The following is a 15,952-nucleotide window of genomic DNA, read 5'->3' on the forward strand; positions in this document are numbered from 1 at the left end:
AATTTTATTTCTCTTTCCTTTTGAATTTTGTTTTTTTTTCTATCTCTTTTTTTTTTTTATATAACTTTTTCTTAAATATACAATCCATTTTACGTTCATTGTCTCGTAGTTTATTGTATATAAGATTTTTAATTTATGTTAAAACAAACGAGATTTTTTTTCCTTATTATTACCAATATGATTGAAGTTTTAAATGTCGTTCGGGTTTCGTCATCTATTCGTATATCATCACTGGTCGGTATTAATTTAATTTCTATATCTTCGGACGTTAAATGACGTATCATCGATATCTATTCTCGATTGAGCATGGAATCAACAAAACGATCCTGCCTTCCGGATGTTCCTCGTGTTTATTCGCTCGCTTTAGCATGTGCGTGTACGCACGGAAATGGAAACGTTTGCGGAGAATATGTACATACATACACTTAACCAACAATACACATGAAATCATTGAGGGAGAGAGAGAGAGAGAGAGAGAGAGAGAGAGAGAGTGAGATGTATATATATATACATATACATATGTATATAACAAAGGCAGAGTAAAGCGTATTACATGCTCACTGTTTCCTATCGAAATTACATACTCAGTAACGGAATCCTTTTCGTATATCGTGATGTCGATATATAAAGGCCGCCATCTTGAATTAGTTTATCCATATGAATCGAGATCTTCCACCCTTACTGGCTAGAAAACTCATAGATCATTCGGATTGCTTTCCATTGTGTTCTTCGTTCGAGCCACAAGATTCCCTTCCACTTTGCATCTCAATGCCATATATTTTCTCTCTCTCTTTCTTCCTTATCCTTATGTCTCTCTCTCTCTCTCTCTCTCTTTCTCTGTTTCTCTGTCTCACTGTCTGAATCTACTTCTATCTATCATCCTTTTACTCGCGCTTGTGTACTTTCATCGAATTATCTTATGTTCGAATAGAACCACAAAGGATTTGCAGACTTACGAGAACAAGTTTGAGTTATCGATAGAATGCAATCGATCGGGCATTGGTCGATGATAATAATTCGTGATTAGACATTCCGCCCTAATTGCTCCATCTAAATTAATAATTCAATTGATAATAATACATCGTCGTGTAGAGCGCACGTGCGCGATGCCATACCATCCATCCCTTGATTAACGATCGGACATTCGACACAGCGATATCTACGTTCGCTCTAGGTCATCGTTCGTTCGTCATCGGATTCGCGAGTACTTGTACGAATCCATCTAATATTAATTCTCGCGATTGAAAACGAAGTGACACGTGTGTTGACATAACTATGCAGTGTGAGTCATGGTGTCTCATTTGTTTTTTCCTTTTTTTTTATCTTCCTTCTTCCTTTCTCTTTTTTTTTTCCATTTCATTTATTTATTTATTCATTTTTTTTTCTTTTTTAATTGCGAAGAAATAACGAAACGTCACAACGATCTCTAAAAAGTGACGAATGTATAAGCTTATCAGTGACATCTGTTATCATTTTTTAAATCAAACATACTTATTTACTTAAGTTCAGAATTCTTTTTATCTTTTTCTTTTTTATATTCTATATAGGAGATACTCAACGAAATTAAGTAAACTTTAGATTCTCTCGTTTATTAATTCTTCGAAGCATTTCGACGTTGCCTTTCAGTTTTATTTGTTAAACATTTATAAATACGTTATTTAACTTTGAAGTTATAAATTTATATAGATATCAGTATTTTTTAAATTTCGTTTCTCTTTCTTTTTCTTTTCCACGAACTTAATTGTTAATTCAAAATTCAAAGCTTACTGTTCGTTAAGTGTAAGTTATATTATATAGTTTCACTTTACATAATTTTTTTTTACAGTTCTTCTTTCAGTTCTTCTATTTATTAAAAGTTTTTTTCTTCCATAAACAAAAAAAAAAGTGTTAAATATGAATTGTATAATATTATAAGTTATACATATATTTGAGACATGATTTATAATCATTTTTTCAAATTCTCTTACTATTACTATTACTACTACATACACGTATGCAATTATTTATTAAACCATTTTTTGTCCATAAGTACAAAAATCATAAATCATTTGTTTTTAAAGAAAAAAAAAAAAAAAAAGAAAATGAAAAAACATGATAACGAAGAATCACAAGGAATGCACGAAACATTAGGTCGATACAATTAATTTTGCTTTCATCCTCCACGTTATATTTTCGTTCATCATTTTCGCCCTTTCTCTCTCTCTCTCTCTCTTTTTTTTTGGGACTAACGTTTATATGTTAGCTACGTGTCAAGCATTACGCCATCTATAAACCTGTAGAGCCCTGAGTCGGGAACGAGATAGGTTGAGCCGCACCGTAAATCTAGCGAATGCTCTAAATTAAGCCGCGTCTCGTCGACTGAAAAGAGAGTCGACCGTTCTCCCGACTTATAAAAAACGGCGAAGAGAAGCGTTTTCGCTCACTGATTTCCTTGTTTCTCCTTCCTTCTTCATTCTCTCTCTCTCTCTCTCTTTCTCTCTTTCTCTCTCTTTCTCTCTCTTTCTCTCTCTTTCTCTCTCTCTCTCTCTCTCTCTCTCTCTTTCGGATTAGTTGGCTGATACGAGACCGAGAAAATGGGTTTGTTAAATCGACCGCTACTCATTATCTCGATAACGTCGTCAGTTCTTATCGTGAGAAAAATATTTCGCAGGATGAAATATGTTTTAAACGAATTTTTATATATTATAATCGTTAAAGGAAAACAGTGAAAGATATAGTCAATGTAAATAAATATGTTTCGTTGGTAAGATAGTTGTTAAAGTGAATTATATTGTTAATTTGAAAAGGTAGATTTATCTTTTTTGCATACCTTTGAACCATACGGAATTATAATTTTCATTGTGTTATATATCTATACGATAAATATATTTATATATTTATATATTTATATATTTATCGTATAGATATATTATTCACAATTATAGCTTTTCTGGTAGGGTGTTCTACTTTTTTTTTCCTTTTTTTTTTTTTATCATTTCATTCTTATCAAGTATATAATTATACGACGGCAAAGAAAAGAGATTTTTAATTAATTTAATTTAAGAATAATATTTTTTTTTAATGTAACATATATATATATATATATATATATATATATCATAATATAATTAAATCATATTTCAAAAGATCTATTATTCAAAAAATACACGGAAAAAAGAATCAGATAGGAGTGATGAATCAAGGAAAAGTTTTCCATTGCAGGAGCCAACCCTTATTCAACGAAACTTCACAAAATGTCTTCTTAGTCGTTGTTTGATAAAAGAACGAAAATCCTTTTAGTTCGTGATAGTAGTAGGGTGATTGATAGGACGAAAGTGGAATGGTGATGAAACGAGAGAGAAAGAGAGAGAGAGAGAATATGAGAAAGAGAGTGTGAGAAAGAGAGAGGGAGAAAGTGAGAGAGAAACGAATAAAAGAATCAACGACGCGTTACGTCGTACGAAAACGTGCTTTCGATCGTTGATAAAAATTTGATTCGTTGTCTATAGAACACTCGTTACCTAGTATGTAATGTCGATATTTCTCGATACGTCATACATGGTGTCTGGACCGTTACGGAAGGATGGAATTTATTTTTCACTTTTCATTTGTAGTCTGAGAGACGATTCGTTGTTATTTATAATCGATATTGTTATCCGCTTTAAGCTGGACTATCTCTCTCCCCTTCTCTGTCTCTCTCTCTTTCTCTCTTTCTCTCTCTTACTCTCTCTCTTTCTCTCTCTTACTCTTTCTCTTTCTTTCTTATTTTCTTTTTATTCTCTTTTTCACATACTTGCTTTCTTCTATTATTTTATTTTATTTTATTTTTTACTTTATTTTATTTCATTTTATTTCCTTGTTTTCTTTAGAAATGTACAAACGTTATGTATTAAGAAATTATATATATATATATATATATATATATATATATATATATATATATATATATATTTATGTGTTTGTATATGTGTGTGTTCTCATAAGCGATAGATGATTGCTTGTACGGTTGTATCGGAGAAGGAAATATCAACGGCGATATTATTAGTTTGGGTCGAAAATCGGCAGGAAATATCGATACTCGAATTCCGGATGCATGCTAGTTGGTGGCAAATTTCCGAGTAAACACGCTGCCCGCCGAATTCACTTTCATTTCACGGACGATCGGCGACATATCGATCGGCGAAGTGCTACCCATTACGAGCTATCGACTCTCAAAGGAGTAACGTTAATCCTCTAGTCTGTGGTAGGTCTGTTTGGTCCTATCAGATCGATCTTTGGTCTTTCTAAATGAACCACCACGATTATTACCTTCGTACCTATAATGTCGATCATTGATTTGAATTACTGTTTAATACTGAATTATTATTTAACGTTGATTGTAATGTATATCTAATTTTACACCATCTACATTAAATTTCAATTTTCTTTTTGTTCGTTACAATATTAATTCGCGTTGTTACGTCAATCGAACTCGATATAAATCGTTAGAAAAAATTGTGATAGTATAAAACCAATGAAATTTTAATCGAGTGTTAATTGTCCGAACGTGAAATATTTTATTTAACATTCGTATAATCGTGTATCGATGAAAATTTAATTTTTGTATTTTTCTCTATTATTTTTAATTAAATATTATCGATTTATTCTTGATTAATTTTACGATATACGATTCGATCGAAAGATGACATTTTTTTTTTTTATTTCACATGCGTACGAATTAGATTGTTCCTCTTTAAGGTCAATGCTGGCTAAAGTTCATTATTGTTTGAATTCGAGATAAATAAAGAATCTCTTCTGATTTAACGTTTACATAGTATCAATAAGTTTTTCTCAGATCTATTATTGTGTACTAGAATTAGTACTCGATGGATGGAACTGTTTGGCATTATTGTTTTTCGTGCTTGAGAGTTGCATGTTGACAAGCTCGTATAGAAACGAAGGGTACAGTCGTAGGGGCCATTTGATCCGGATTGATGGATGCTCTCGTCCGTCAGCTCATTATTGCTTTCCATTATATCCACTTTCTCTGACCACAGTCAAAACCATCGGTCGACAAAATCGTCGATCAATCGTTGGTCATTCTGTTACACGACGATTTATTTCTATTCGTAAGTTTAATTAAAAATTTCTTGAAATATATTAGATTTCAAATCGATAATACAATGTATATATATTAATTAATATATAATAATTAATTCATATAATATATTTATTATATTATAATATAGTGACCAATTGATATAATAGTGAATTGATATAATATATTATACTATAATATATAATAACATTAATCGATAAATATATATTACATATCGTTCTATATTATTGTTTTTTTTTTGACTGTATATTGTTGAGTTGAATTTCTCATTAATCATAAGTAAAGAAATTAATAGAGGTAGTAGTGCGAAAGGATCATTTCAGATTTAGTTAGAATCACGTCGTTTTTAAATCATAAAAACTTGCGTTCTTTTTTGTCGACATTTATCTTCGAGGAAACTTTTAACGAGAACTTTACCTTGCTTTTAACTCGTAACTTACGCAAAATGTAATAAAAAGTAATCTCTTTTCATCATTCTTATTATCTGATAATAAGTTCATAAAGAGAGGACAGATCGTTCCTCTTTTAATTATAATTTCAGATATTTCAGGATTTATTATTTTTTGATTTCTTTTTTCTCTTTTTATTATTTTTCCTTTTTTTTTTTTTATATATAAAATCAGACAAACAAGTCTTAATAAGCTTCATTTGATTTTTTTTTTTGTAATTTTAAATCACGAATAAAAAATATGTAGATATATCTATTATCTATTTATGCAAAGCTAGAATGTAGATCTTTTTCATGTTTTTTATCAATTGAAATCTGTATTTATAATATGGATAGTATCGGTGGATTATCACATCAATTTAGAAAGAAATAAAATCGACCTACATTTTACAGTCTGTTATCTGTATGTCGTCCTAGATTCTTTTCCCCCGTATCTTATTCATACTTGAATACAGTTTAATCTTTCATTTTGAACATATTCATCTAAAGACGACTTTAGACTTGAAACAGCTTCATATTTAAGCCGAATCTCGAGAAGGAATCGCCACGGTCTTTGATGCCTTTCGTGAAGGTTAAAAAGAAACGCTTATCCTATTCAAGCATTTTGAAACGTGTACAATGGGACGTGATTGGCCGAGCTCGAAGAAAAGTCAGTATTCGGATATTCTTATACGTTGGGTTCAATACTCAAAGGAAGAAAGAGAGAAAGAGAGAGAGAGAGAGAGAGAGAGAGAGAGAGAGAGAGAGATATGGATAGTGACCAAATATTTATATGGATTTATCGAAATAATTTGCAGGGATTTATAGAAATGCTATTATTAATTTTTTACAGTTTAATCTATTTACTGATTAATGAGTTGTCGTTCGATTAACAAGGATTTCGAATTCATACTAATCCATTGAAACAGTTTATTCCGCCTAATTCTCCATTTGTTACCGGCGGACAGTTCTATTACAACGAATTTCTCTATGCATTACGCTTCGTCGCATATGATGTTGTACTCGTTAAATTAATCCACTATGCATTTACAACTTGTGCCAATTTCGAGCTTCATTTTCTTGAAATAATAGGTACTGTAATCTTAACATAGAGATGATTTATTATCGCTTTCCCGTATTTTCATTCTTGTCTACAGGCAAGATTTCTGTTTTTTGTCCTTCGAACGAATGAAAATGAAATTAAGAGGATTTGAGTCTATGTTTGTTAAAGATATCCTGTATTTAGTAGTAATTTAGCAAATAATGTATTTAGCAATCCTGTATTGAACACGTAAAATATATACAAGAAAGAGAAAGAGAGAAAGAAAGAGAGAGAGAGATAGAAAGAGAGAGAGAGAGAGAGAGAGAGAGAGATAGAGAAAATTAGTCGGGGATGAAGGAGGTATGATAATGACCGCCAGGGTCGTCTTATCTATGGACAGTCAACCCAACAGTAGCTCGATAAGAGAACCCTTGGGGCTTTTCAAGTTGGCCTAGCCATCTTGGCTAAGCGCCATTTTTCATTTTCTAATATAGAAAAATAGTCTATCAGCTCGTAGGGTGTGATAAAATGGAAAGGAAGAGTGAGATCATCCTAGCGAAGCGATAAAAAGTACTTCGTTGAGATTCTTTCATCTATTTTTCTTGATTTTTTTTACGATAACGATGATGATGACGAAGTAACAAGAAGTAGAAGTAGTAACAACATCGTTCAACTTCATTCTTTGTGTTTGCTTTATTTTCTATTTTCTTCGAAAGTTTTGATGTATGAATTTGCAGCTAATGCTTGTATAACTCAGGGGCTTTATTAACAAGTTATTCGTATAGCACGGTTTGAAAATTGCTGGAATTAGTTTTAAAAAATTGTTTTGATAGAATATATTAAATCAGGATATTATTATGGGGAATATGACAGTGAAGATAAGAATTAGTAAATTTTGTAATTACTTTTTTTTTGTATTTTTTAACAAAAAAAAAAAAAAAAAAAAAACTGTTTATTATACAATATTAAAATTTTATCATAGAATAATCTTAATCACATTGTATATTTTCCTTTTTGAGATATGGAAAAAATTTTGTTTATTAAAATTGGCAATTATAATTAATTATTTATTAATTTATATGATCTTATAAATCAATGTTTTTTTCCAAAAAAATCATAATGTTTTTGATTGCATCGATCGATGTAGCTTCATATTCTTTATAAAAGAATATTAACTCATGTATATCAAAAGATTATTAGTTTATCGGATATTTTAATTTAAATATTAATTAAGGACAGGATAAGCACAAAATAAGTGCAAGATAAGCTCAAAGAATACTTCGCGTATTTGTTTCAAATCTCTACGAATTTTATCTTCAAAGAGATTCCTGTGCAAATGGAAAACGTGAATGTTAATAATGTAAAAAAAATTGTACAAATTTTTTCGGTAAAAAAAAGTAATTTGTTTATTAATTATTTATTAATTTATGTAATTTTATAAATCAGTCATAATCTAAATTTTTTCTTAATGCAAAATAATATGAATTCACTTTGTAAGGATTTTCTTTATGATAATTGTTAATAACAAATTGTTAATTTATTATTAGAAATATGCTACAAAAATAGAGAAAATCTTTTCTTTTAAAATGATATTTAATTCTAATGGTTATAACTTTTAGTTTAAGAGATATTCCCGTGTAAATGGTAGACGTTTATGTTGACCCACTAACCTATATAATTTCATTCAAATTGGTTTGATGATATATTGACCTATATAAATTCTGAGAATTTACGTGGATCTACTACACTACTACTACTATTATAACGAACAGCTCTACTGCATGAATTATGAATGGAAATCTTTTGAAAGTGATATCTTCGGAATGAAAAATTGTAGAAACTTGAAATAGACATCGTTTTTATGTGTAATTTATTCTTTATTTATTTCAATATTGCAATAATATTAATATAATAAAATCGATTTTGTTGATAAGTTTTATAATTTAATATTTTCTTTTCTTTCTCAAAAAGGGACATAACTATAATGAAATTATTAAAATTTTTATTACAGTTACGAAAAATTTTATTTTGTTCATTTAAGATAAGGAATAAACGATTTGTTAATAATCGTCAATGTACGAAATTGAAAGATAACAAATTTTTCGTAGTAAGGACATAACTGTGAAATATCTGTTAAATTAATAATTTCTTAATATACATGGGTTAATATTATTGTATAAAGAATGTCATTTAGCATGCAATCAAAATACAATTAAAAACATATGATTCTATTTAAAAAAAACTCAGTTAACTTTCGCGTGTTCTTTAAGTGTCGATTTGTATAAAAATGATGACTATCATATTATGACTGTGTATCGTATTGTACGACTTTTGTAAATAATATTTCTTTTGTAAACGATATCTCTAAAAAGAATTCAAGATGATCAAAATTATAGTTCTACTCAATCATTTTATTATATTATATATTTTATTTATTATTATTATTATTATTTTTAATTGAAATATTATGAAAATAGTAGAACAAATTTTTTATTTATGTTAGATTACTTTTAATGCGACGAATTTTTTCGACTATTCAGATCTAAAAGACTTAGATCGTTTTTCTTATTTTTTTCTAATGAAACGTCAAATCTTGTAATATTATATATACGTATATATGTTATATATATATATATATATATATATATATATATATATATATATATATATATGTATATATATGTACATATATATATTTCTTTTTGATATTCAAAAAATATTTTTCTGTCGTCACAGATTTTTATGTCATAACAAAATTCTCTCTATTAAACAAATTCATTGAATTTATTCGTAATCAATGTAGAAATGAATGAGCGAGAAGTGTTCTTTATTTTTATGTTTTCTTTTCATATTTGCAAAAAAATAAAAAGAAAAAAAAAATTGAAAAAAAAGATGACAAGAACATTAACTCGTAACTCATAAAGACGATTTGAAGTAACAGGTATCTACGTACAAACTGTAAGAAAGCTTCGAGATTGTCCTTAGTACTATGAATATAAAAGTACTTTTTAGATTCGGTCATACAGTCATACAATTGTATTATAGTTTTTATAATCGTATAGCCGTGTTTGTATATGTATCGTGTTTATGTGCAGATGTACTATATCGTTTACTTCTATTGATAAAGGCAGCAGGTAGGTCAGCAACGAAGCGATAAAAGTTTCTCGAGAGGTTCTTCTCTCTCACTCTCCTTTTCAGTGACACAACGATGCCATTCAAGTCCTCTTTTATAGGCAGTTACGCTCTTCTCTACGAATGGTAAATGACTTCCTCGTTCGATTATCCTAACTCTCGCTTCTTATGGTCCAATCATGATATCAACCATCAAACGATCGTATATCGAAAGATAGACCGAAGAAATAGTGATTAAATTTGTGATAATTTTTATAAGGAAATATTATATATTTACTTTAGAATACATTTCGATATATATATTTACTTTAGAATACATTTCGATATACATATTTACTTTAAAATTATTCGATATACATATTTACTTTAGGATATATTTACGATATATTTATTTTATTACATTTATCTTTGATATAATTCGTTTCGTTTATATTCTATATTTTTGTTTCTACATTCTCTTTTTATTGAATTTATTTCTAATTACTTGCGTTCTGTTAAAGTTTTTTCTCTTAAAAAATTTATTTTGTTTTGTTTTCCTTAAAAGTTTGTTTCATTATAATTATTATTTTTTCTTTTTTTTTTTTCTTCTTTTTTTTTTATTTCGAATTACACAATTTTGTAGTTTTTCCAAAAGTAAGGGTTATATTTCTTTCGTTGATTACAAAAATGTATACTTATATACGGTCGCTGGATTAAAAAAAAAAAAAATATTATAAAGAAGTTAATGTTATCGCGTTCGAACGTTACGACCAATAAATTCTAGACTTTCATTGTAGACAAGGAAGAATCATGATTTCAGGATCAAAAGCATAAAAGCCCTTTATTATTGATCCGTCGACTAAAACTTCATAATCCATCACGTTTTCCTCGTTGCTTCTTCTTCTTCTTCTTCTTCTTCTTCTTCGAGTCTCCCTTGATTTATAACGGTCCAAGCTAAAGGTCGTTTCGTGATAATCGTCAAGAAATATGAAAAACGTTGAGATTTATAGAGAAGGACCATACAGAAATTCCGTGGGCAATCTATACGTAAGGTTTTTTCGTGGAGAGGAAAAATTTTCTTACTAAATCAGATTTTTCTTGCGAATTTTCCTCCCCCCTCTCTTTCTCTCTCTTTCTCTTTCTCTCTCTCTCGATCGTTTTCCCAACATTTTTTTTCCTATTACAATGCATTCGTTTGTTCTGTAGACGAGCAAACGATCTATCTCTCTCCCTCTCTCTCTTTTTCTCTATCTCTCTTTCTCTCTCTCACTCTGGCTCTCATACTGGTACTCGTAAAGCTCTATTTGCTGGCATTCCTTACCGACGTAGCAAAGCTCTCCTAGTCATAACAGGAAATACGTAAAGCGTTCCAATTCGCTTTGCTGTATACTTTCGTGCGTCGTTTTACGGCTTCGTGTGCGTGCCTTTCCTTGGGTTATATGTCATATTATATATATATATATATATATATATATATGTACATACATATATATATATATACACATATAGACAGATGAGAATATGTTCGATGATGACGTTTATTAAGTTTTTAATTTTGAATTTGTATGTGTATATATGTACTTATATGTACTTATATTAGGTGGACCGGAAAGTAATGTCGTTTCCGCGCATGTCGATATTTGATTGTGATTAAAAATAAAAAGTTGTTAAAAATTTATTCGTTTGAATTTAATTTAAGAAAATGACATTACTTTCCGGTCCACCTAATATATACATATGTAGACAGAGGAGAGCGTGTTCAATTATCGGGTTTGTTAAGTTTTCAATTTCGAATTTGTATGTATATATATATATATATATATATATATATACTTATATATACATATACATATATAAACAAAGGAGAGTGTATTCGATGATCGCGTTTGTTAAATTTTTAATTTCGAGTTTGCACGAGTTTTTCTTCTCTTTCTCTCATTCTTTCTCTTTCTCTCTTTATTTAACTATCTATCTGTCTATCTATGCATCGATCAACAGATCGCGAATTCACGAAACTCGTTGAGGCCCACTTGTAAGGGCAATGCGTGAGAACGATCTCACGGTTCGGTTGAAACTTTTGCCGGATAACCGCTTACGGCTTTTAGGTGTCTGATAAAGTAACCATAAAGTACGATTACACCAGACCAATTCTATTTTCAACAGACTACAGAAACGCGTTAGTTAGTCTTTGTGAAACATTTCTAATGCCGTTTGTTAGTGATTACCAAAGAGATTTTATGAAGATTTCAATTGAGAATATCTATTAATTTTGACGAAGTTGATTGATACTTATATTAAACATACGATTAAAATAACATTATTTATTCAATTTAGGATTATTACTTATAATATTAGATCTTTTAGAATATTAGAAATATAAAAACCGATGAGTAAGAAGGTCTCAGGATATCCGAAACAATTTTTTCCTTTCATAAAACGTCATGCTATTGAATAGTCTTAGTTCTTAAAAAGTTTTCGGAATCCTAGAAGGAAATAAAGGGGAAATAGAAAAAGAAAGAGGGAGAGAGAGAGAGAGATAGAAAGAGAGATAGAGAGAGATAGAGAGAGAGAGAGAGAGAGAGAGAGAGAGAGAAAGAGAAAAAGAAAGATAGAGATAGAGACAGAGATAAAAAGAGAGAGAGAGAGAGAGAAAGAGAGAGAGAGAAAGAATAACAAAGAGAACAAGGTTTTATGGGATAATGATAAATTGATAACAATGAAGAAGAAGGGTAAGAATGAGATCATAACGAATTGGTTTGTTTGTTCGATACAGGGGTGGACAAGGCGTACGATGCTTAGGGATGCTTGGACGAACGACGGTGGGAAAGGCTGGTGGCGATGTTGGTCCAGGTTGGGCGGATTGCTGGCGATGGCGACAGCCATTTCCTGTCTCGTTGTCTCGTTTCCGGGCGCCTCGGCCAATCCGGAAGCGAAGCGTCTTTACGATGACCTGCTGTCGAACTACAACCGCCTCATCCGCCCCGTTGGCAACAACAGCGATCGCCTCACTGTCAAAATGGGACTACGCCTCTCCCAGCTCATCGACGTTGTGAGTAGATCCCACTTAACCCATTATCTGTCCGCATGAATAGCCTTTAGTCTCTATCCATCTCTCTCTCTCTCTCTCTCTCTCTCTGTCTCTCTGTCTCTCTGTCTCTGTCTCTATCTCTGTCTCTCTATCCATCTCTCTCTCTCTCTCTCCCTTTCTCTCTCTTTCTCTTTATACCTTTAGGAATATCGATAAGATATATGAACCTAAGTGGCTATTCATTGCCCTATTGATTCGTGTATCTTCCAATGTTCTTCCCATAAAGGAATATTTTTCCTTTCTTGTCCTTTTTCTTTTTCTTCTTCTTTTATTTTCTGTATTTATTGAGAAAAAAAAGAATTTATATATTGAAATTAATATAACTTTCCACACTATATATTGTAATCAGTTCACGCAAGAACGTCGATCTTTCAAACTATCACCCATTGTTTCGCTGTCTGCTACCTGTCGATTTTATCAACGTTTAGTGAACCGATCGATTTTATGAACGAAAGCTGAGCAAGTACGACGGTGATATCGTACGTGGTTAACTCTTAATGAATCATGTTTGTCCGACGTGTTTTTTACAAAAGATATATATGTAGAATTTGTCGAATTTTAAGAATACATTAGAGAGAGAGAGAGAGAGAGAGAGAGAGAGAGAGAGAGAGAGAGAGAGAGAGAGAGAGAGATGGAGAAAAAGTTTTTTAATTTATTGACATGTCGTTTGATCATGTTTTAATTAATAACTAAAAAGAAAAAATGATTATATATTCATGTCGAAATATTTCAAGAATCGTTTGATATGATATTTCAGTTACGTTTCATGGGAACGAAATTCAACTAATCAACGGTACGTAGATATATATTCGCGGAATTTATATTGCATAGACATGGTTAATGTGAAATAATTATAGTTGTACGGTCCGTACGAAACGTTGGTCGTAACGCAAAACTAGAGTAATACATATGTACGGAATATAGATTATGCCGAGCTTGTAGATGGCCGATAGAGCATGTCCACGTACTTGCGACGATAAGTTGAATTCCGGAAGTTCCTCGCCGGAACTCGAACTAATTTACAAGCGAAGTGATCTGCGCCACTCGAGCCATTAATTGCTATAATCTGATCGCGAGCAATCAATCGCGCTTCCATGTGCTTAATTCAAAACTAAACCTAAGCATTGAAGAAACTAGTATTTGTATTTACTTACACGAGTAAATTTGTTGGATTCAAATGAGAACTTTCCTTTGATTTTCTTCATTAATTCTTTGTACTTTTGAAATCACACGTTCCTATACATATACACACACACACACACACCCACATACATATATATATATGATATTCCATTTTTCTTTTTTTAATAAAATTAATCGTTGCAGTTAATGTCTGTTAACTGTTTTACATTTTATACAATTTTATGTTTAAATAAGATATAAAAGAATTGGATTACAAAGGATTAATTTTATTTTTATATTTATATTTGAACGAGAGAGAGAGAGAGAGAGAGAGAGAGAGAGGAGGGAGAGAGAGAGAGAGAGATTACTTCGTAGAAACAATTCGTTTAAATTCGAAAATTATGTTCATATCCTTTGAATATATTAATATTAAGTATTAATATTGAAGAAGTTGAATCTATGTAAATAAGGAAATTAGAATTGACAATCGATCTGAATCATTCCTTCGATTAATAAACGATATAATGTATAATACATATGCTAATACTGATTAGAGTAGCCGAGGGAAGTCTTAAACACGTGCCTATCGTAGCTAAAGGCTAATCTAACATCGATGGCGAGAGGTTCGTTTGGGTCGAGTGTGTTACGATTACGTGATCGTCTACTGAAACGTCTCCTTGGTTATTACATTCAGGTTACAAGCTTGCAGAACGAGCAGTATTTCGGTAATTGCGTCGATCGTGTCTCTGTATTTCTCCCTCGTCTATCCCTTCTCTTTCTCTCTCTCTCTCTCTCTCTCTTCCACGATTACGCTTGTGGTGTCTATGGTCTAAGTACGTGCTTCCGTTTAAGCCATAATTAATTTGTTATCGTCTAATGGTATACACAGAGCATCGAGTAACATCGATGTAGTGGTTTCTGGCTCTAACCGGTTAACGTCGATACCGAACGTTGCTTTAATTATAGCTTTCATAGTTTACTCTAGTTAGTCATTAGTACACACATTTTGAAAGTCGATCTTGAACTTTTATTTAAAATTTTCTTTAAATTTAATTCGTCTAGAGAATGAGAGAGATATAAAAAAAACAAAAAAAAAAAGGAAGCGAAAGAGAAACGTAAAATCATTTTTAATATTTCTTATTGCTTTCTTTTAATCCTTAATCGTAGATCTTTTTTCTTTCGCTCGTTAATGAAGTGGTTTGTTGATGTTTAGTCAACGAAATTAGGCGCAGTGCTGTGTACGAAATTCAAAGTTAACTCGATAGCAGATACTATTTACTCGTTTGGTTTAACGATCCTTCTCTTCCGTTTCGAATAGACCAATTATCCTTGCATTAAGCGTGAAATTATTTCCCATATGTTATATTAATGGTGAAATTTCTATGGTAATATGAATTTAAAGGAAAGAAAAGAAAAAGTAGTGAGATAGAAAAAAATAAGTCGATGTTATTGCGTTGAAATTGATTGAAAAAATATAATACGTTATCGAATTTTCTTCGACGATAGAGCTTTTTCTTTTATTTTTTCGATCGTAAGCGTATTTGCCTTTGCAAATTGTGATTTTATTACAAGGGGAATAAAAAAAAAGAAAAAAAAAGAAAAAATAAGAACGGATAACGACCTATCATGAAATCGATAGTTTAACGAACCACTTCTCTTTTTCAAATTCGCCAATTTCAAAGCCGTTAACGAAAATCTTTGACATCTTTTTCATACGATTTATATATCACGAACAATTCATAATACTCGATTTTTGAATGAGAAAGAGAGAGAAAGAGAGAGAGAGAGAAAGAGAGAGAGAGAGAGAGAGAGAGAAATTTGGATTTAAAATTCATCGACGTTTTCACGTTCATTTGAGTACCGAGTACGTATGTACAATATATATATATATATATGTACATCTCAGTTTATTTTATTGATCATTATGAAACCCATATTAAAATAAGTAATAGTTAAGAAAAAAGTCAGAAAAGTGTGGAGGAAGAAGAAAAAGAAGAAGAAGAAGAAACAAAAAAAAAAAGAAAGGAAGAAAGAAAAGCAAAAAGAAAGAAGAAAAAATAGAAGGCGTTTTTAAACGCGTTCCCT

At 30.8% G+C, this 15,952-nt stretch overlaps 1 protein-coding gene across 4 annotated transcripts in view; it reads left to right on the forward strand.

Annotated features, from left to right (window-relative positions):
- The window catches only part of LOC124953659 (acetylcholine receptor subunit alpha-like 1), a 124,910-nt gene that overhangs the window by 38,121 nt on the left and 70,837 nt on the right, over positions 1-15,952 (forward strand). For 3 of the 4 annotated variants that reach the window (XM_047505364.1, XM_047505366.1, XM_047505365.1), the window contains exon 2: positions 12,431-12,706. The exons of the other annotated variant lie outside the window; for it this stretch is intronic. In XM_047505364.1, coding sequence (XP_047361320.1) covers positions 12,449-12,706 — 258 coding nt within the window. In that variant the 5' untranslated portion in view covers positions 12,431-12,448. The remainder of the gene's footprint in view (positions 1-12,430; positions 12,707-15,952) is intronic. 4 annotated transcript variants of the gene reach the window in all.

This window comes from Vespa velutina, chromosome 13 (assembly GCF_912470025.1).
Source record: "Vespa velutina chromosome 13, iVesVel2.1, whole genome shotgun sequence".
Classification (NCBI taxonomy): Eukaryota; Metazoa; Arthropoda; class Insecta; order Hymenoptera; family Vespidae; genus Vespa; species Vespa velutina.